General features: G+C 45.6%; 1 protein-coding gene across 1 annotated transcript in view; it reads right to left on the bottom strand.

The window, feature by feature from the left end:
* LOC311633352 (zinc finger protein 773-like) overlaps positions 1 to 18,781 on the bottom strand; it is a 29,434-nt gene extending 10,653 nt beyond the window's left edge. Inside the window, exons 1-4 of the mRNA XM_084905946.1 lie at positions 18,381 to 18,781; positions 17,423 to 17,549; positions 4,963 to 11,602; positions 3,979 to 4,105 (exon numbers count right to left, since the gene is read on the bottom strand). Coding sequence (XP_084762072.1) covers positions 3,979 to 4,105; positions 4,963 to 4,995 — 160 coding nt within the window. The 5' untranslated portion in view covers positions 4,996 to 11,602; positions 17,423 to 17,549; positions 18,381 to 18,781. The remainder of the gene's footprint in view (positions 1 to 3,978; positions 4,106 to 4,962; positions 11,603 to 17,422; positions 17,550 to 18,380) is intronic.
* Between the last annotated feature and the right edge of the window lie 4,102 nt (positions 18,782 to 22,883).

Raw genomic sequence — 22,883 nt, 5'->3', positions numbered from 1 at the left:
TGCATTATGGGAATCCCAGGAAAAACTAAAGATGTTGGTTGGGTAAGAAAAAAGAGAGAGAAAAGGGAGAAAAGAAGAGGGGTAAAAATTTTATTTTAAAAAAAATGAGGCCAGAGAAACCAAGATGGCAGCATACGTAAATGCCTAACTGCAACCTCACACAACAATTTCCAAAAATACAACTAAAATATAAAGTGGACATCATCCAGAACTACAGTAAAGTTGACTGACTGGAAATTCTACAACTAGAAGGAAAGAGAAAACCAGAAGGAAAATCAGAGGAGCTGTAAAAGCTTAAGGTACGGAGACATGGTGCGCATGTGGGGAGAGGATGGAGCTGGAGAGGAGGGGCGGCTGAGTGCCTGGTTGGCGTTCCCTAGCAGAAAGGAGATAAAAGCTCCGGACTGTGCTGAGCCCCAGTTCTGACTGCACTGAACCCCAGTTCTGGGCCAGACCCTGGGGACCCAGCCTCATACAGAGGGATTCTGAGCTGTAAGACGGAGACTCAGGGGAGCGGAGAAAAGCAGAGCCCCAGAGTTGGGCACGTTGCGCGCAGAGGATGGACTGTTGACTGTGCTGTTGGATTGCCCTAGCGGGAAGGAGACAAAAGCTCCGGACTGCACTGAACCCCACTTCCAACTGCACTGAACCCCAGTTCCGGGCTCACTGGGAGAGAAACTAGACCACACATGTCAAACACAAGGCCCGCGGGCCAAATCCGGCCCGCCAGGCCTTGCAATGTGGCCCGCACCGAGCTGTCATCACTGCACTCCGCTGCGTTCCATCACAATGATGTGCGGTGACATAGGAGGCTTGTGATCTCGCCAACTTGCTATCTATTACGCATGCGCATAGATAACAAGTCACACGAGATTCATGAGGCGTGACCTATAGTCCGGCATCCGATGTGGTTGTGCGGGTGGCAGAGCAGAGGAGAGAGTGAGTGTGCGGGCATAAAAAATACACAGCAGAAGCTGCCAGTTCCTGGCATAAAGTGCAGGCATAAAAATCGCAACAGAATCTGCTATCTGTACCCAGCCAGGCATTTATTGACTGACTTTTTTTTTCTCCACTCCATCTGCCAAATCAAGTTATCCCTGTGCAGTTTTCAACTTTTTCCTTCTAACGCAGATTTCCAATAAACTACATCTTTTACTGCCAATATTGATCCCAAAATGTCCAGGAAAAGAAAAGTTGACGGTGAAGGCAGACAATTTAATGACAAATGGGAAAATGAATACATGTTTGTGCTTAGAGAGGGCAAACCAGTGTGTATATTGTGTTATGAGACAGTGTCGGTGATGAAAGAGTACAATATACGTCGTCATTTTGACACCAAACATAATGTTAAGTATGGCAAATATACTTTGGAAGAAAAGCATAAAATTGTTAAAGAACTAAAAGGCAAACTACAATCACAGCAGCAAATGTTTACAAAGGCTACAGTGAAAAATGATGCTGCAGTGAAAGCAAGCTTTATAGTGGCTGAAGAAATTGCCCGTACTTCAAGGTGTTTTTCAGAGGGTGCCTTTTTGAAGCAATGCATGCTAAAAGTGTGTGAGCAAGTATGCCCAGACCAGATACAGAGTTTTCAAAATGTCAGTTTGTCAAGAAACACCATTGCAGATAGAGTTCAAGAACTCTCAGGAAATCTATCATCACAGCTGGCCGAACAGGCATGCAGTTATCTCGCTTTTTCACTTGCTATCGATGAAAGCACAGACAACACTGATACATCTTTATATGTGCTACGAAGACCGACCTCTCTGTCACTGAGGAACTTTTGGATGTAGCTGCCATGCATGGGACGATGACTGATAGAGATATATTTGAGGCTGTGGAGAAATCTATAAATAATTTTAAATTACCCTGGGAAAAGTTGGTGGGGCTAACTACTAATGGTGCACCTTCAATGTGCGGAGAAAAGAAAGGCTTGGTTGGACTAATGAAGGAAAGAATGCAAAAAAGTCACTGCCACACACCCTTGATTACTTATCACTGCATTATCTACCAAGAGGCTATGTGTGGAAAAGTTCTGGACATGAATGACATAATGACCACAGTAATTAAAACTATTAACTTTATACGGGCACGTGGCCTGAATCATCGCCAGTTCCAGCAGTTTTTACAGGAGGTGGGTGCAGAGCATGGAGACGTGCCATACCACACAGAAGTAAGATGGCTGAGCAAGAGCGCAGTCCTCAAAAGATTTTTTGAGCTCAGAGAAAAAATTGCTCTTTTCATGGAAAGTAAAGGAAAGCCCTTGCCTGAACTGTCGGATCCCGCCTGGCTATGTGATTTTGCTATGATGTGTGACATATGCGAGCATCTCGCCCAACTGAATCTGAAGCTGCAGGGATGCAAACAAGTCATCACGAAGATGTCTGACATGATCACAGCATTCCAGCGTAAACTTCAACTATGGAAGTCCCAACTGGAACAGGACAATCTTGCCCACTTTCCCGTTTGTTTGAGTATCTCAACCACTATTTCTGGTACTTTTCCTTGCAGTCGGCTGGCTACCAAAGTTAGCCGTTTACTAAGTGAATTTGAGCGGCGCTTCTCTGACTTTAGAACACAGTACTCAGGCTTTGACATCTTTGCCAATCCTTTTACAGTTGATGTCAACAATGTGCCCCATCACCTTCAGATGGAGATAATCGAGCTTCAGTCTGACAGTGGCCTGAAATCAAGGTTTCAGGATGTTGAAATTGAGGACTTCTACTCTCTACTGCCCCCTGACTCAATGCTAGAGCTCCGACTTCATGCTGCCCGTATTCTATCCATGTTCGGGAGCACCTATCTTTGTGAACAGATGTTTTCAATAATGAATCTGAACAAAAACAAGCACAGATCACGCATTACCGATGACAACCTCCATGCTGTTTTGTGGGTTGCTACAGCCCAAGAAATAAAACTGAACATTGACTCATTGATCCGGGGAAAACGGTGTCAGACATCTAGCCAGAAAACAAAACAATGAGCATTTTAGATACATTCCAATATTACTGTTTTGCTTGATACCAATATTACTGTTTTGCTTGATAGCATGTGAGTTGGTTAACAGCACTGTTAAGGAAAAGATTGTTTCACTCATTTTAAATTCACATTTCTGGTTAACATTGTCAGTTTATGACTGTTCAGTAAACCATTCGGCCCGCGATTTAGGCTGGATTTTAGATTTTGGCCCCTTCTCTGATTGAGTTCAACACCCCTAAACTAGACTGTCTGGTAGTGGGCAAAACTCGAGGGCACCTTTCTCTCAGAGGTGCTTGCAGCGAGTACCAAAGCAGTGAGTACCAAAGGACACTGAGGAACACTGAGGCTCAGGAACCTCATAGGGCGGGGCTGACAGGAAGCCAAGGCTGTAGGCTCCACCCTGAAACTCCACCCCATCCAAGCTAAGCACAGAGGCTTTTGAATAAGGCTGTCTCCTGGCATAGACACAGCTGATCCTCACAGCCAATTGGCCTGAAAAATCAATAAAATATATTTTAAAAAAAGAAAAGAAAAAAGAATGCAATATTTGGGAAGAACAACTAGGCAAATGCAAAAAGCCATGTACCTTAATATAAAAACTGGAAAAGGCATTCAAAAGACTGAGTAGCCAAAAAATACTGTTAAAATTAGGACTAGGGATGTAGAGACAATTATGGGGGGGGGGGGGGGGGAAATACGTATAAATGGCCATCAGGAATATTACAAAAATGCTTTAACTCACTAGTAAAGGTGGAATTCATTAGATCCCCTGACACACAACCAACCAGAAACCCTTCCCTATGAGTTCACCACAGCAGGTGTTGTGACTAAAGGGATGGAATAGAACAGTGCAAACAAACCCACCCTGCCAACCACAGCCAAGTATGGAGAACACTGGAAAAATCAGGCAATGTGTTCAGTCCACAGGTGAGGACATAGCACCCCCTAGAGGTGAAGGGGTCTGGGCAAATGCAAAGCCAAGTCAGAGGAGGGTCTTACCCAGGGAGGATACAAGTTCAAAGTTCTCCAGCATCACATTCAGGTACAGCTGTCTCTGACTCTCGTCCAGGAGGCTCCATTCCTCCCTGGAGAAGTACAGGGCAATGTCCTCAAAGGTCACTCCAACCTTTCAGAATGGAGACAATTGAACCCATAGTTGAAATTTTGAGAACTAGCCATCCTACTCCTTACACATTGTCCTCACCCTGAACCTCCTCCAGGGTTCCCCAGTTTAGTGTGGACACCAGGCCCTAATGCCAGTGCAGGCTGCTCTCTCATCACAGTCCCATTACTCACTGTGACTGTCCTCAGCACAACTCATGGGCTGGGAAGAGGGACAGCAAAGAAACACCATCTAAGCTCTGGGGATGCCTGCAGGGCCCCAGCCTTCCTGCCAAGCAATCCCACTGCAGTCTCCCAGATCATGGCTCCCAGACAAAGCCAAACCTGAGCTTATGCTTCACCCTTTAGATCCCACACCAGGTCCCGGGGACCATCAGCTCACATTTCCCCATATGTGCACACCACTGGATATTGTCTGACCCCATCCCCACTTCAGACCCCAGGTTCACTGCTCAGCTCTGCCCCCTTCCTGCTCCACAGCACAGGACCTGTCAGGGCTCATCCATGACCTTGGCATATGGCATCCAGAGAGAGCTTGGGGGGATTTCAGAAGGATCTGGCACAACCCCAGTTTCCTGATGGACCCCACAGCCTGGGGAGAGCAGGGCCTGAAATCCTCCCTGCCCGTCTCTGAATTCTGTTTCCATCCTCACAGCCACACCCTCAGGGGAACCTCAGAGGCCGGTCACCCCCGTCCTCTCCGCCCCGCACTGGCTGTGTCCTCAGAAGCCACCGCGCTCCTCCCTCCCCTCCGCCTTCCTCACGGTCCTCCCCGCGGACGGAGCTGCAGGAGGGACAGGCCCGCACCGGGCTGTGGGGTGCGGGGCGAGGAGGCGGGGGGCCTGGGGGACAGGAACTCACCTCAGCGAAGCCCCTCAGCGCGGGCGCCGCCATCGCGCTCTGTGGGCCGCGCGGGGCGGGAGCGGCGGTCGCCGCGGGAATGGCGGGGCCTGTCCCGGCCCCGGTCCGGTTCCGGTGGCGATTCTGGCTGTGAGGCGGGAAACACTACTCTCCAGACTTCTCCACGGGAGGTTGAGACCAGGAGCTCCTGGCCACCTGAGAATAAAACTGAGAGAAGACAAAACCCCGCCAGGAGGCAGCCGGTCCCGCCCTACAGAAGCGGCCAAGCGGAAACGTCTCCTCTGAGCCTCCATTGGCTGAGCCTGTTGTCATTCCACGCCCGGCCTTCTGGGTAATGTAGTTCCTACGCTGCAAGGCGGGGATCCTGTATTTCCACAGCTCAATCCAGGGCTGGATTTGGGAGCACATAGCTGAGTGAGTATACACCAAGTACACTAAGGGCCCTCCAGCACCTTCAGCGGAGGTGACTTCTAGGCCAAGTTTGTTTCTGGGGAACCTGCGTGTCTCCCTTTAGTTGGTGGTTTTGCATATCTCTCTTCAGGACCTGGACTTTCAGAATAAAGGGCATTTTGTTCTTCATTCAGGTCTTTCACCTTCAGGCCTTATGTCGCTGGGGAACGTTGCTCCTTTCTAACAAAAACTACCCTGTTTCCCCGAAAATAAGACAGTGTCTTATATTAAGTTTTGCTCCCAAAGATGCGCTAGGTCTTACTTTCAGGGGATGTCTTATTTTTCCATGAAGAAGAATATGGTACACATTTATTGTTAAATGAAAACAAAGGAAATCTATTACCTGTATACGGTATGGTAGTACGGTAGTTGTCAACACAAACTAGACAAACTGTGAATCCTACCATATCAAGAATTTATTCATTTATTCAATGACAATCATATCTTCTGGAACATCATCATAACAATCCAATTCCCGAATTTCCTGGTGAATTTCTTGTGACTCCATTTCTTTCAGAATCAGTGGACCAAATCTCTCATGTTTAGCCTGGGGGCCTTATTTTTGGGGGGATGCCTTATATTTCACTCAGAAGGAAACCTATAAGCAGGTCTTATTTTCAGGGAAACACGGTATGTTGCCTCCCTTGAATCCACTCAGCACAGTTAATGTCACAAAATCAGAGCATCACCTTAGCCTGGGCTACAGTGAGACTAGCTAGTCAAGCTGGATTCCATCTGATGCCACGGGCTCTAATTATTCATCTTTTGCAAACAATAGAGAACAAGTTGAGGGCATCAAAGACATGAATTACAGGCTGAATCTCTGAGGGAAGGCAGGAGAAAGTAAAAAAGAAAAAGAAAAAAGAAAAAAAAGGGGGGGGGATCTTTAGAGGATTACACACACACACAGAGTCACCTGAGACTTGAGCATTTTCTTCAGTTCTCTGAAAGCAACAGGAAAACAAATTAAAAAAAATTTTTTTTTGCTTTAAAATGCACTGTTTATTTTTTTTCTCCAATTATAAAAATAATACATTATAAAAGCAGACAACAGAAGATACTAAATCCACCAAGGAAAGCAGCAGAAACCCGGACTCCCACCACCTGGAGAGCCCTGGTGGGGTGTGCAGCAGAAGGCAATGCCAGGGCAGCACTGCAGGTCTGCCTCCTCCCCACCCTCCACCGGCTCTCCCCCTCTCCCAGCACTCAGCAAGGGCGCGAAGTGTGGGGAGAAAACGCCCCGTCAGCTCCGCAGGCACTCCCAGCCCCGTCCCCACGCCCAGCAGGAGGATTCACAGGACGCTGTGGAAGGACTGTAAGACTGGGTCACCTTTTCCTTCCTCAGACTCCCTGCTTTCAGAGGTCCTCCCTCCAACAGGGGCAGATGGGAGCCAGCATGCCATCCCCCTGGGCACGTGGCATCAGCACAGAGAAATATGGAGAACCACTCAGCTCAGGGAGGACTGGCCCGGGCCTCTCCCTGCGCATGATACCCTCCACACGCGACAAACATGAGGACTCCTACCCAAAGGACCGCAGTGTCTTGCACAGGAGGGTGCACCCAGCATAGCCCATCGTTTTGTCTCCAGTTTAACACGCTCCCCCTTCACCACTCTGAACGCTGCAAAGCCCGCCCCGCCTGGAACACCTAGCACGTCGGCTCCCCAAGTCCCGCGGGCCTCTCCTCTCGGCCAGGCCCACAGGTCCTCGCTCCCGCCCCTGGAGAACGGGAATGGCCCACCTAGCGGGCCACAGAAGGGATCAATGCAACAGGGAGGCAAGTGCTGGCTCGTCCCAGGGTTCAGTCCATGTCACCGCACACGTCACTCCTTCCCCTGCACTTACTGCATGGCAACCCTAGACTCTCCTTCCTGTAAAACGGTTCCGGAGCCGAAACCGGTTTGACTCAGCGTCGGCCTGCGGACTGAGAGGTCCCGGGTTCGATTCTGGTCAAGGGCATGTGCCTTGGTTGTGGGCACATCCCCAGTAGGGGAGTGTGCAAGAGGCAGCTGATGATGACTCTCTCCATTGATGTTTCTAGCTCTCTATTCCTCTCCCTTCCTCTCTGTAAAAAAGTCAGTAAAGTATATTAAAAATAAATAAAATCACATGAAATATAAATAATAAGGAATGATGAGTATGCATGTGTGCAGTGAATCTTAAAAATTCTAAAATCAATGATGAGGGGTGTGCAAGAGGCAGCTGATCGATGTTTCTCTCATCGATGTTTCTAACTATTTCTCTAACTCTCCCTTCCTCTCTGTAAAAAATCAATAAAATATATTAAAAAAATAAAAATAAAATAAAATGCTCATATACTAACCCTGGAATCCTGGCAACAAGTACTCAGCTTGTGACTTTTATTGATATTGGGAGGCCAGAGTAAGCGCAGTCAATCATCTGCATGTCACATTCAGCCAACTGAGATTCAGGGAGTTCCAGTGATTCTGCTGGGGATTCCCAGGTGGGCACACCACAATGAGACCTGCGTGCCCACAGCACCTGCCTCCCTGCAGCAGCCAGTGGCTTCTCAGAGGTCCCCATTTCTTACTAAAATGTACCCAAAGGTACTTGTGGGCATCAGAGAGTGAGAAGTGCTTAACCTGGTAATGTTTCTGCAGGAGAGGCTGGAGTGGCCAGGAGAGGGGGAGAAAAACATCAATGATGAGAGAAAATCATTGATCAGTTGCCTCCTGCACACTCTACACTGGGCGTCTACCCCAGGGCCCAGGCATGTGCCTTGACCGGGAATTGAATGGTGACCTCCTGGATCATAGGTCCACGTAGAACCAATGAACCACGTTGGCTGGGCTCTCAACATTGATGTTTCTATCCCTCCCTCTTTCTCTTTTGATCTATTTATCAACACAATTTATCAAATAAAATGGGGAAAAAACAATTAAAATATTAAAAAACAAATTAAAAATATTCCAATATAAAAAAAATGCTTACTTTCTACAGCAAAAAAGGCACAAAATGAAATTCCAACAGCCATCTTTGTTGTTCCACTTTCCTTTTGTTAAAGAAAATTTGCAAAGCTCATAGCACATTAGGCAGAACATATAAGATGCTCTAACAAAGATACAGACTCAAAAAATACACTTCTGAGAAAAGGTTCACCATAAATCCCTAGAAAAAATACAACCAAACAACAGAGAGGTAGGACAAAATTACAGAATTTGTTTAAGTAAGAATTGATTGACAAAACAAAATATTTGCTTGAATGTGTAGAATATAAATACCTTACACACTAGTGGGAAAATACCGAAGGTACAATCAATTTATTTTTAAATAGTTTGTTGATTTTTAAAATATATATTTATTGACCTCAAAAAGGAGATATGGATAGATGCGCCAATGAAGAGAGATTATTGATTGGCTACCTCTTACATAGCCCACACTGGGATTTGAACTTGCAACTCAGGATCTGCCCTGACCATGAATTAAACCATTACTTCCTGGTTCATAGATTAAAGCTCAATAACTGAGGCATTCCAGATGGCAATTTTATTAATTTTTGTTGAGAAAAAGGGAGAGGGAGAGAAACACGATGTCAAAGTGCAACATCAACCAGCTGCCTCCTGCACATCCCATTCCAGGGAGCTAGCCCACAACCCAGGCACAGGCCCAGCACTCCCAGCTGGTAATACTTCAGTGCATCCAAGCAACTGAACCACAACATCCATGATAGTATAAGCAGTGCAGGTCACAAAATGCAAATCTTTTAAACATTCAAATACACAACCTAGGTTACTTTGACAGTTAAATGGGCCAATGAACAAAATTTGTGCACTGGGTGGTATGAACTGGGTGGGGGAATAGTCCCTCAGCCAAACCTGACCCCTTTCACAGACTGAGAACCCTCAGGGGATGTCCAATTGACAGCTTAGGCCCACTCTCCATGAGGAATAAACATTTTTTTTGTATTGGAATGTTTTTAATGTTTTACATCTTAATATTTTGGTTTTTTTTTACATTTTATTTGGTAAATTATATTGATAAATAGATCAAAAGAGAGAGAGTGAGGGATAGAAACATCAATGAGAGCCCAGCCAATGTGGATCATTGATTCTACATGGATCTATGATCCAGGTCATGATTCAATTCCCGGTCAAGGCACATGCCTGGGCCTTGGGGTACTCACTCCTGATGGCTGGTGGGTGTCATGGAGGTATGATCAATTTGCATCTTTCTCTTTTATTAAGAAAGTATTCATAAAAATAGACAAACTACTGGTGTTATATTCAAAGGTAAGAATATTGATCAGGCAAAAAGATGAGTTATTAATATATCTTTACAAAATCTCCAATTATTATGAAACATAAATTAAAGCAGAAAAATACTTAGAAAATGCAAAGTGATCTATTAAAATGGAATTTGAGGAGGAGAAAGGAGAGACGGCCGTTTTCCTGTATCACATCCTTTCTCCCATTGAGACTCTACTGTGTTAAATATGAGTTAGCATGAAAGATCAAGATCCTTATGGAGAAGACTAGAAGATGAAAAGTCTCCCCAGCCAGTTTAACCTGTGGTTTCTCAGCAGGAAAAGAGAGAGTCAAAGAAACAGATAGACTTAAACAGAGGTTGCAGCGAGCAGTGAATAAAAAGGATGACTTAGAAAAAAAAGGTGATCAGTCTTTTGGAACTCGGAAATAAACAGCTGGACTCAGAAATCTCCAAAGTGCAAACTTCTGAAGATGATAGGTCTTAATGGTAAAATATTTCCCACGTTCACTGCATTAGGAAGGCTTCTCTGCAGTGTGAAATTGTTGATGATAATGGAGACCATTCCAAGTGGTAAAAGATTTTGGACATTCACAGCATTTATAAGGCTTTTCTCCAGTGTGAACTCTCTCATGACGACGAATCTCACTGCTAGTCATAAAAGATTTCGCACATTCACTGCATTTGTAAGGCTTTTCTCCAGTGTGAACTCTCTGATGACAACGAAGATAGCTGCTAGTGGTAAAAGATTTCCCACATTGACTGCATTTATAAGGCTTTTCTCCAGTGTGAGCTCTCTGATGACGACGGAGATCACTTCTAGTGGCAAAAGACTTCCCACATTCACTGCATTTAGAAGGCTTTTCTCCAGTGTGAACCCTTTGATGACACCGAAGGCAACTACTGCTGGCAAAAGATTTCCCGCATTCACTGCATTTATATGGCTTTTCTCCGGTATGAACTCTCTGATGACGACAAAGATCAGTGCTGGTATTAAAAGATTTTGGACATTCACTACACACATAACGCTTTTCTACAGTGTGTAAACTTTGATGATTACAGAGGCTACTGCTCCGGGTAAAAGATTTCCCACATTCACTGCACTCATAAGGACTTTCCCCAGTATGAAGTCTCTGATGACAATGAAGGCTATGCATTGTCGTAAAAGATTTCCCACATTCACTACATTTGTAGGGCTTTTCTCCAGTGTGAACTCTCCGGTGACGATGAAGGGTAGTGATACTGGCAAAATAATTCCCACATTCACTGCACTGATAAGGCCTTTCTGCAGTATGAAGATGACGTTCATGAATTGCAGTATTACTGATAGATTTCCCATATTCACTGCACTCATAAGTCCTTTCTCTGGTGTCAACTCTCTGATGACAACGGAGGTCACTGCTATTGGTAAAAGTTTTTCCACATTCACTGTACTCATAAGGGTTTTCTCCAGTGTGAACACTCTGTTGATAATGAAAGCTAGAAGATTTGGTAAAGTAATTTCCACATTCAGAGCATAGAAAACACTGACTTCCAGAATGAAAACATTTGTCCTGGAAAAATGTGTGATTGCAGCTAATGACTTTGTTATGTCCTGACCAGGTATGTATACCCTGCCCAATGTCCCCACAAGTGAAATGATTATGAGACACCTTGAAATTGCAGCTGTTTGCAAGTGATATGCTGTCCACACCTCTAATGGAAGTCTCTTCTCTCACATGCTGCTGGTGAAATTGTGCACTGAAGCAAAATTGTTTTCCACATGCCCCACACCTCAACAGTATCTGTCTGTATTGTGTTCCGTGCAGTTCTATCACGTAGAAAATATTTCCCAAGACTAGCCCACAACTCTCACAGGGGTGGCTCTTCTGGGAAGACAAGGCTAACTTGGGATTCCTTGCCTGTGACCCTGTTACAGAAACCTGTTCGTTCACTGTCTTCACATTCTGTGCACCACAGCAGCAACCTGAAAAACAAAACAAAACACACACACAAAAAACAAATAAACAAACAAAAAAAACGCTGGTGAAGTACATGCTGACATTTTATCTTCACTACAAATGTTTATTTGTAATGACTAGACATGATCCATAGACTCTGAGGAAATGGCTGTTATATATTTCTTGGCGCCAAAGGTCAGTCAATGGTGAAAATCTCCAAGGGAGGGACAGAAGCACAGCAGGGGACACAAAAAAAAGAGGAAGGGTCTGCTAGTTGTTCCTCCACAAATGTCTTCCATAAGGACTTTCATGCTGGTGACGTGAGTCTGTGTAGAATAATTTGAATGTGTCAAACCTAAACATCAATTCTATTAGAGCATGTGATGTTCTACCTCAATACAGCAATAGGATCTGTAGGTATGGACCAATGGTGGAGGACAAAAAAGAGAGATTCCACCCCTGTGAGAGGTGAAAAATTTAGCGAGGTTAGGTTATTCATGGACTGCAAATCCAAGTAGAGTGAGCACTGATCACTATTAAAACCGAGTTGTTGCCGAAACTTGTTTGGCTCAATAGATAGAGCGTCGGTCTGCGGACTGAAAGGTCCCGGGTTCAATTCCGGTCAAGGGCATGTACGTTGGTTGCGGGCACATCCCTGGTGGGTGTGTGCAGGAGGCGGGTGGTCGATGTTTCTCTCTCATCGATGTTTCTGGCTTTCTATCTCTCTCCCTTCCACTCTGTAAAAAATCAATGAAATATATTTAAAAAAACCAAAAAAACTGAGTTGTTGACAAAGTGTCAACAATAAGCAAAAACAAATAGAATTGGGTGAAGAATAGGTAATGGTAACAAAACACTGTGGAACCAAACGGGTTCCTAGTTATGAATACAACAAAGCTCAGGTGTAAAAACTTCCATAACAGCCCTTTACTCAGGCAAGACTGCCTGCGAATCCACTGCGTCATTCATAAAGTTATGTTTCTATTGTGATGCAGAAATGCTTAATTCCCAGTAGAGCCCTTGCATGGATGAATGATAAAAATCTTAAAAGAAACATTAAAATGATGGGTGGTCAACACTATGGTACAACACCACAGCACAGATGAGATCATAGGCAAAAGAGCTATGTGAATGACATCAGCAGAATCAGAGATGTGACCATCTTCTCCCATTCCAGAGTATCTAGACAGTTATCCATGAATAAAAAAACCCCACAGGAAATGGGAATAACAATACAATGAAGACAACAGTAATACAGAATACCAAATAAGGACAACTGCATAGAACAAATAACTGGAAAGACTAGGTGAGCAAACATATTTGCAGAAAGCTAGTCAAAAACAAGAGGTCAGAGTTACCTCTATCAACCAATGTGCTTCTGCTATCATTGACCATAGTGGCCTATTACTCGAAAAAATACTGCAAATTTTGTTCTAAAAAATACAGAATGGCCCTAGCCGGTTTGGCTCAGTGGCTAGAGAATAGGCCTGCGGACTGAAAGGTCTCGGATTAGATTCCAACACTAGGGTCCCAGATTCAATTCCAGTCAAAGGCATATGCCCAGGTTGTAGGCTCAATCCCCAGTAGGGGGTGTGCAGGAGCAGCAAATCATGATTGTCTCTCATCACTGATATTTCTCTCTCTCCATCTCCCTTCCAGTCTGAAATCAATAAAAATATATTTAAAAAAAAAAAACCAAAAACAACCACAGAATACCCTAGCCAGTGTGGCTCAGTTGGTTGGAGTATAGTCCTGGGGTCTCAGATTCGATTTCCAATCAGGGCACATATCAGTACATTTCCAGTTGGGACATGTTTGTAATCAACCAATTGATGTATCTCCCTCACACTGATATCCCTCCTTCTTCTCTCCCTCCCTCCCCATTTCTATTCCTCTGTCGGAAACTGAATATAAAAAATAAATAAGAATTCCAAGGTAGCCAAATAAAAAAGAGAACTCAAAAAGGTCTAGAAACAAAGAAAATCAAAAGACTTCTACCAAAGCTCATGTATAAAATTCAGAAAATTCAATTCTAATAGCCAATTTTAAAAAGATAAATACCTACAATATGAAAAAATATCTCAAAAAAAGAAAAATACCGGCACCTCAGAAAACTAGAAACACAACAAAGTAAACACAAAGGTTAGAAAAAAACACAATAAATATTAAAACAAACATAAATAAAAAGTACATAAGATAAAATACAAGAATACCTAACAGCCGAAACCAGTTTAGCTCAATGGACAGAGTGTCGGTCTGCGGACTGAAAGGTCCCAGGTTCGATTCTGGTTAAGGGCATGTACATTGGTTGCGGGCACATCCCCAGTCGGAGGTGTGCAGGAGGCAACTGGTCGATGTTTCTCTCTCATCGATGTTTCTAGCTCTCTATACCTCTACCTTCCTCTCTGTGAAAAATCAATAAAAAAAAATATATAGATAGATATAGATATAGATATAGATACACTAATAGAAAAAAACATACAAACAAACAAAAAGCCTCAAATAAACTGTAAAGAAATGAAAATTAAGACATTACACCTGACACTATGAACCAAAATGCATCATAAGAGATGTTAATATTAGCAGATGACCTGTCCCTCCATAGAGATATTTGTCAAGATCCCATATGAGCTTCTGAAATAACGAAATTCAGAAGCCCAGGCAGGTGGCTCAATTGGTGTGTGTGGTCCCTATGCACCAACATTGTGGATTTGATCCCCCATCAAGGCACATGCAGGGGAGAGTCAGTAATGCATAGAAGGATAGAACAGCAGATCAATGTTTGCCTCTCTTTTGCTGTCTCCTTTCCTGTCTCTAAAATCCATATATATAAAAGCCTGAGTGACCAGCTGACAGGCTGACCAGCTGTTACCTATGATGTGCACTGACCAACCAGAAAGCAGATGCTCAACACAGGAGCAGAAACTACAGGCACAGGGAACAGACTGATGAATAACAGAGGGAAGGGAGAGAGGAGAGGGGAAGAAAAGATTAACCAAAGATATTAAATACAGACAAGAGGCCTGGTGTATGAAATTTGTGCATGGGGGGTAGGGATGTGTATGTGTCACTCAGCCCAGCCTGCACCCTCTCAAATCTGGGACATCCCTCCACAATCCAGGGCTGCTGGTTCCCAACCGCTCACCTGCCTGCCTGCCCAATTGCTCCTAACTGCCCTCCCCTGCCAGCCTGGTCACCCCTAACTGCCCTCCCCACCAGCCTGCTCACCCTTAACTGTCCACCCCGACTGCCCTAGTCGCCACCAACTGCATTCCCCTGCAGGCCTGGCTACATCTAACTATCCTCCCCTGCAGGTCTAGTCACCCCCAATTGCCCTCCCCTGCAGGCCTGGTCCCCCCCCAACTGCTCTCTCCTGCAGGCCTGATCACCACCCAACTGCTCTACCCTGTAGACCTGGATCCCCTGCAGCTGCTCTACTCTGTAGGCCTGTCCCCACTACTGTCCTCCCCTATTGGTCTGATCACCATAACTGCCTTCCTGTACTGGCCATCTTGTGATGGCTATCTGTGCCCACATGGAGGCAGCCATCTTTGACCACTTTGGGTGGCCATCTTATGTGTTGGAATGATAGTCAATTTGCATATTATTCTTTTATTAGATAATATTAGAGGCCAAGTGCATGGATTCGTGCACCAGGAAGATCCCTTGGCCTGGCCTGCAGGGGTTGAGCCGAAGCCAACTCTTCCAGACCTCCTGAGGGGTCCTAGAATGAAAGAGGGTGCAGGTCAGGCCAAGGGATCAAACCAGTGCACAAATCAATGCACTGGGCCTCTAGTAAATAAATAAAGGATGGCTAGTATGGCTCAGTGATTGAGCATCAATGCAATCAATTCAATTCCTTGTCCAGGCACATGCACAGGTTGAGCTCAATCAGCAGTGTGGGTTGTGCAGGAGGCAGCCCATCAATGACTCTTTCTCATCACTGATGTTTCAATCTCTCTCTCCTCCGCTTCCTCTCTAAAATCAATAAAATTTTTTAAATATAATTTATACAATCAATAAATAGCCCTGGACAGTGTTGCTCAGTGGTGAGAGTGCTGGCATATGCACCGGAGAGTCATGGGTTAGATTCCCAGTCAAGGGCAGGTCCCTTAGTTGCAAGTCTGTTACCACTACCAGTAAAGGCAAATGTGGAAGGCAACCAATCGATGTTTCTCTCTCTCTGTCTCTCATTTTTCTCTCTGTAAAAGAAAATCAATGGAAAAAGTATTCACACTACTTGGGTGAAGATAAAAGAATAAAGAATTAAATTCAGCTGAAACCGGTTTGGCTTGGTGGATAGAGCTTGGCCTGCAGACTGAAAGGTCCCAGGTTTGAATCCAGTCAAAGGCATATACCTTGGTTACAGCACATCCCCAGTGGGGGGTGTGCAGGAGGCAGCTGATTGATGTTTCTCTCTCATTGATGTTTCTGACTCTCTGTCCCTCTCTCTTCCTCTCTATAAAGAAATCAATAAAATATATTTTTTTAAAAAGACATCCTGTGTTCATGAATTAAATTAAATTCAGAAATGTTACAGGAAGCAAAATAAACATACAAATATTAGTTCCAGTTCTACACATAATAATAAATTCTTTAATAGAAAAATGAAGGTAGTCAAATTTAAAATAGCATTAAAAAAATTGAAAAATATGAATGCATTTGGCCAAAAGGTGGAACATCTATACATTAAACCCTATAATCCTATATAATAAAGTGGTAATATACAAATGGTCATCACGCTCTCATGCCTTAATGACTCAGACACTAAACAATGGGGAAGGCAAGAAAGAGGTGGCAGTTGGAGGTGATCAGGCCAACAGGGGGGAGCAGTTGGGAATGATCAGGCCAGCAGGAGAGCAGTGATCAGGCAGGCAGGCAGGTGAGCACTTAGGAGCCAACGGTCTCAACTGGAGAGAGTACAGAAGGGGCTGAAGGACTCCCAACCCCGTGTCATGCACTGGGCCTCTAGTACAGAGATAAAAAGAATGGAAGAAAACACAACTAAGTTACGTAAAAAACATCCTTTGTTGCCGAAACCGGTTTGGCTCAGTGGATAAAGAGTTGGCCTGCGGACTGAAAGATCCCAGGTTAGATTCCGGTCAAGGGCATGTACCTTGGTGGTGGGCACATCCCCAGTAGGGGGTGTGCAAGAGGCACCTGATAGATGATTCTCTCTCATCGATGTTTCTAACTCTCTATCCCTCTCTCTTCCTCTCTGAAAAAAATCAATTAAAAACAAAAACAAAAACTTTCTTGCTAAGCACTAGAAACAAGCATCTGAGCTTGCTAGAAACATGGTGGCACTAGAACTGCTGACTGCATGGTTCCCAAAAACATGGACTTTGTAGAAAAGTGGGCCTGGGAGAGTAGTATCTGTAAAGCACAATTAAGAACATGGAAGAAAAAAAAATTGTGTTCCTGTATGTAATAAGCAATTAATACATAAAATATAGGAGGTAATCAAGATTCTTTAACCAAAAAAATACAGTTAATAAACAGGATAAGAATGTAGAAAAATTGTTCTAAGAACTCTGCACAAATGACCGAAAGGAATATAAAAAATGCTTTCCTCACTAATCAAGGTGGAATCCCTCAGGCTTCCTGCAACACTACCAGCCACAAGTCCTTCCCTGTGAATGTAGTCGAGCGGGGAGAAATGGGACTTCAGGAATAGAAGGGAGCAGGGGAAACAGACCAACCCTCCCCAGGACAGTAACTACCCAGGAAACTGGAAAATCAAGCAGAACCACAGTCTACATGGGAGGACACAGCACACCCTGGGGGATGGGTCCTGGGAAATCCCAAAGCCAAGTCCAGGTTACTGGTGAGAGTGAGGGTCTTACCCAGCGAGGATACAAGTTCAAAGTTCTCCAGCATCACATTCAGGTACAGCTGTCTCTGACCCTCATCCAGGAGGTTCCATTCCTCCCTGGAAAAGTACAGGGCAATGTCCTCAAATGTCACGCCAACCTGTCAGAAGTGAGACAATTGACACCAAAGCTGCCTTTCTGAGAACCAGTAATTGTACTCCTGACACACCTCCCCCCGCCCCCTCCCCGGTCAACCTCCTCCAGGGCACCCGGTTAGTGTGGACACCAGGACCTAATGCCAGTGCAGGCTGCTCTCTCATCACAATCCCATTACTCACTGGGATTGCCGTCAGCAGAGTTTCTGGGTTGGGTGGGAAGGATTAGGGGAGGGGAGGGTAGAGAGCATTTAAGCTCTGGACCATGCCTCCCAGGCCCCAGGCAATCCCACTGCAGTCTCCTAGATCATGCCTCCAAGACAAAGCCGACGAAGAGGTTATTCTTCACCTTTAAATCAGCTCACACTTCCTCCAGATGTGCACACACTGGGTAATGTTTATCCCCTTCCCACCTTCAGTCCCAGGTTCACTCCCTCAGATCTTCCTGCTCCAATGCCACTGGGTCAAGCTGGGATCCCCCAGGGACTTGGCACATGGCATGTGGAGAAGCCTGTCTTCCAGCGGGTCCAGGACCACCCCAGGCCCCTGAGGGACCCCACAGCCGGGAAAGCCCCCATGAGGCTGTGACGTCCTCCCTGCAGCCTCTGATCTGCCCGCCAATCCTCACAGCCACACCCTGAGGGGAACCTCAGAGGCCGGGCACCCCTGTCCTCTCCGCCCCGCACTGGCTGTGTCCTCAGAAGCTACCGCGCTTCTCCCTCCCCTCCGCCTTCCTCACGGTCCTCCCCGCGGACGGAGCTGCAGGAGGGACAGGCCCGCAGCGGGCTGTGGGGTGCGGGGTGAGGAGGCGGGGTGTCTAAGGGACAGGAACTCACCTCAGCGAAGCCCCTCAGCGCCGGCGCCGCCATCGCGCTCTGTGGGCCGCGCGGGGCGGGGGCGGCGGCCGCCCAGGGAATGGCGGGCCCGCCCGAGGCCTGGCGCGGTCCGTTAGCAACTGAGAGTTCTAATTCCAAGCGTGAGCCCTGAGCGCCCTGCAGGCTCCCCCCATGGCTGAGGCCGGAACACCACTCTCCTGCCTTCCCCGCTGGCGTCTGTGACATGGAACTCTTGAACCTCTGAGACACAAAACTGAGAAGACAAAAATCCGACTAGGACTTCCGGTCCCGCCCTCCAGAACTGGAAAAAAACGGAAACACCTATTCTGAGCTTCCATTGGCTCAGCCTGTTGTCCTTCCACGCACGGCCTTCTGGGTAATGTAGTTTCTATGCTCCAAGGCCAGGATTTGGCATTTCTTCAGCTGACTCCAGGCCTGGTTTTGACAGCAAATAGCCCAACAACACACCAAAGATAGTCAGGACCCTCTAGCGCCTTCAGGGGAGATTATTTCCAGAGCAAGTTTGTTTCTGAGGCCCTGCTTGGCTACCTTTACCTGCTGGTTTTGCATATCTTTCTTCAGGACCAGTTCTTTTGGGAATGGCAGGCATTGTTTCTTCATTCAGGCAATTAGGCATGTGTCTCCCTCAGGCCAAATGCAGCTTGCAGAGGTTGTTCAAGTCTCTAACTGGATCTAGCCTATCTTCATTGAATTCATTATACAAAGTTAATGTCACAAAAACAGCCGCTCATACTTAAGATCATCTGCTTCTGATGCCATCCGACGTGTCATTAGCTCTGCCTGGGCTGCAGTGTCGATAAGATGGCCAAGACACATGTGAAAAATGCTCCCCATTCACTGATCATCAGAAAGATGCAAGTTAAAGCAACAATTAGGTACCACCTCAACACTGTCAGAATGGCTGCCATCAACAAAGGATACCTGCTGGCGAGGATGTGTCCCAAGCAGATCCCGGGAAAGGATGTGGGGTGCTTATCTATTCTAAGGCATCCCTTGAAATAAACTTTAACCATGCAGGTGGGGGACATTCAAGTGATTGCTAGCAAAGAGGCTACTGTACACAAGCAGGACCGAGGGCAGGCTTAGGATCAAAAAGATCAGAAGCTTTCATTTAAATGTGAAGCCTACACAAAATAATTCAATCAACTGCTAGAGGAATTACACCACATGAAACATATGCAGTTGCAAATCACACACCATTTTATTAGTCACACGATTCCTGGTGCTGCAGGTACAGGCTTAAATGGGGATTCTGGTGGTGCTGTCCTCTGGGTCCGGCAGCTGGGCTGGGCTGGATGCAGGGGGCAGGTGTTCCTCACCTGAGAGCTGGGTCAAGTTTCAATTGCAGGGTGCTAGCTGTTCTTCTGTAGTCTGGCAGGAAGAGGAGTGTGGAGCGGTATCGCTTGCAGGACTGGCAAGGCAAGCACTGGGCTAGTTGGGATCCCATTTTAAAAATATACAGTTTATTGAATTTTTACAGAGAGAAAGGGAGAGGCCTAGAGAGCATCGATGAGAGAGAAACATCGATCAACTGCCTCATGCAACACCCTCCACTGGGGGTGTGCCCCCAACATGCCCTTGACCGAAATCGAACCTGGGACCCTCCAGTCTGCAGGCTGATGCTCTATCCACTGAGCCAAACCAGCCAAACCATTTTTAAATATATATATTTTATTTATTTTTTTACAGAGAGGAATGGAGAGTTAGAAACATTGATGAGAGAGAAACATCAATCAGGTGCCACTTGCACAGGATATGCCCGCAACCAAGGTACATGCCCTTGACCGGAATCGAACCCGGGACCCTTCAGTCCGCAGGCTGACGCTCTATCCATTGAGCCAAACCGGTTTCGGCTATGCTTTTTTTTTTAAAAAAATATATATTTTATTGATTTTTTACAGAGAGGAAGGGAGAGAAATAGAGAGTTAGAAACGTTGGTGAGAGAGAAACATCAACCAGCTGCCTCTTGCACACCCCCCACTGGGGATGTGCCCACAACCAAGGCACATGCCCTTGACCGGAATCGAACCCAGGACCTTTCAGTCCGCAGACCAATGCTCTACCACTGAGCCAAACCGGCCTTGGCTAAAATATCTTTATTATCCAAAAATTTATGAAACATAAAGCAGAAAAATACTTAGAAAATGCAAAGTGACCTATTGAAATGGAATGTAAATGACTGAATACTTGTTAATCTGTGAAGCACATGGACACATTCGAAAAAGTCATGAACCAAGTTCACAGTGATAGCTATGGTCAATACCTATGTATATGAAGGCCTAAAGGACCAGTCGCTATGATGCACTCTGACCACTAGGGGACAGATGCTCCCAAAGCAGAAGTGCTACTCAGCTCACCTTCCAGGCACCCAGCTGACAAAGCAGGTACAAAGGCACAAGCCTATCCCATGGTCACTCCCTCTGCACGCCCCTACCCCATCCTGACCAGGATCAACACTGGCATTGAGACTAATTATTGGGCACAAGCTCACTGCTGCTTCTCGGTCATGAGCATTCCAGTATCACCATAGAATGGGTGCGCAGTGGTGCAATAACGAACCTACCGAGTGCCAATGGCAGGGGCAGCAGGATGAATGGGAGCATCACCTGCATGCCAGTTGGTACTTGGAAGATCTTCAATGCCAGATTCTGATCAATTCCCGCAGGCCACGCTGAGTGACCTCACCAGTGCATGAATCTGTGCACCGGGCCTCTAGTTACGACTATAAAGATGGTTTTAGTTTCATGAACACATAATGATTTATAAAACAGTATACCTAACCTGTACTTTATTCGTTATACCTTTTTAAAAGTGATACAATATTTTAAAAGAGTATTTTCAGCCGAAACTGGTTTGGCTCAGTGGATAGAGCGTCAGCCTGAGGACTGAAGGGTCCCGTGTTCGATTCTGGTCAAGGGAATGTACCTTGGTTGCGGGCACATCTCCAGTAGGGAGTGTGCAAGAGGCAGCTGATTGATGATTCTCTCTCATCGATGTTTCTAACTCTCTATCCCTCTCTCTTCCTCTCCGTAAAAAAAAAAAAAAAAAAAAAATCAATAAAAAGAAAATCACCCATGGAATTGTAGGCTTTAGGTCTCATGGCCCTCTACAATACAAGAGATTCCTTTCAAGTGTATGGACATCCCTTGTAAAACAGAAAAAAATTCACAATGCTGGAAGATATACTTGAGGTTGTCACAGCTACCAACTCTTTGGAGTGACCTCTGTGTCGCAAAGAATCCAGAAACAATATGAGGACTAGAGAGTCCATATGCTTCCTAGAAAAACATTTGGCAAAAACTGCTGTGGAAATTTCTACACTATATTGTTCCCTCAAAGGCAAAAATGTTTGAGGGCCCCGAATGTTTTTCACCTCACCATGCTAGAAGAGCCCATATCTCCTTAGAAGCTAACTCACATAGTAAATAGCAAACCCAAGATTAAAGAAGTCTTAGGAAAAAGCCTTCATTATTTTACAAACCAAAGAGACATGAGACTGGCAGTTCCTGAACTGATGAATTATGCACTCAATAAATTAATAACTGGCATCTAGGAAAAATGTGCCCTTGAGAATGGCAGTAAGTCTGCAATATTATGGGGCCAACACTAAGTCCTATGTTACAACTGGTTAGAGGGAAAACAGGGACCAAGAGCTCAGGTATTCCTAATTTTCTTCAACAAACTACACAACAGAATTAGTTTCCCTGGGCACAAGAGGATGGTGATTGATGCCATATGTAGGGACCTTATAGGTAGTTCAGGTGAAATACCTTTAGCAACAGAGAAACCAAGATGGCAGCACAGGCAAGCACCTAATCTGTTGCCTTGCACAATTTCAAAATTACAACAAAAAGACAGAATGGACATCATCCAGAACCACAGGAAAGCTGGCTGAGTGGAAATTCTACAACTAGAAGGAAAGAGAAAAGCTCACAGAAAGTCAGAGGAGCTGCAAAGGGCTAAGGTTACAGAGACATGCACTCAAAGAGGAAGGGTAACTGAGTGCCTGGCTGGCTTTCTCTAGTGGGAGGGAGAAGGAAGCTCCCAAATGCACTGAACCCCAGTTCTTTTTTTCTTTTTTTCTTTTTTAATATATTTTATTGATATTTTACAAAGAGGAGGAAGGGAGATAGAGAGCTAGAAACGTCGATGAGAGGAAACATCGACCAGTTGTCTCTTGCACACCCCCTACTGGGGATGTGCCCGCAACCAAGGTACATGCCCTTGACCGGAATCAAACCTGGGACCTTTCAGTCTGCAGATCAACACTCTACCACTGAGCCAAACCGGTTTTGGCTGAACCCCAGTTCTGACTGCACTGAACTGCAGCTGCAGGCAAACCCCTGGGGACCCAGGCTCTTACGGGGGAATCTGGGCTGTCAGGTAGAGACTCAGAGGAGCTGAGAAAGGCAGAGGTCCAGAGGCACATGCGCAAGTGCATGCAGAGAGGACTGACTGCTGAGTGTGCCGCTGGCTTGCTCT

This window comes from Pipistrellus hanaki (assembly GCF_964339955.1).
Source record: "Pipistrellus hanaki genome assembly, chromosome: 15".
Classification (NCBI taxonomy): domain Eukaryota; kingdom Metazoa; phylum Chordata; class Mammalia; order Chiroptera; family Vespertilionidae; genus Pipistrellus; species Pipistrellus hanaki.
The sequence above is the reverse complement of the archived record's forward strand: the minus strand, read 5'-3'. Positions and strand labels throughout refer to the sequence as shown.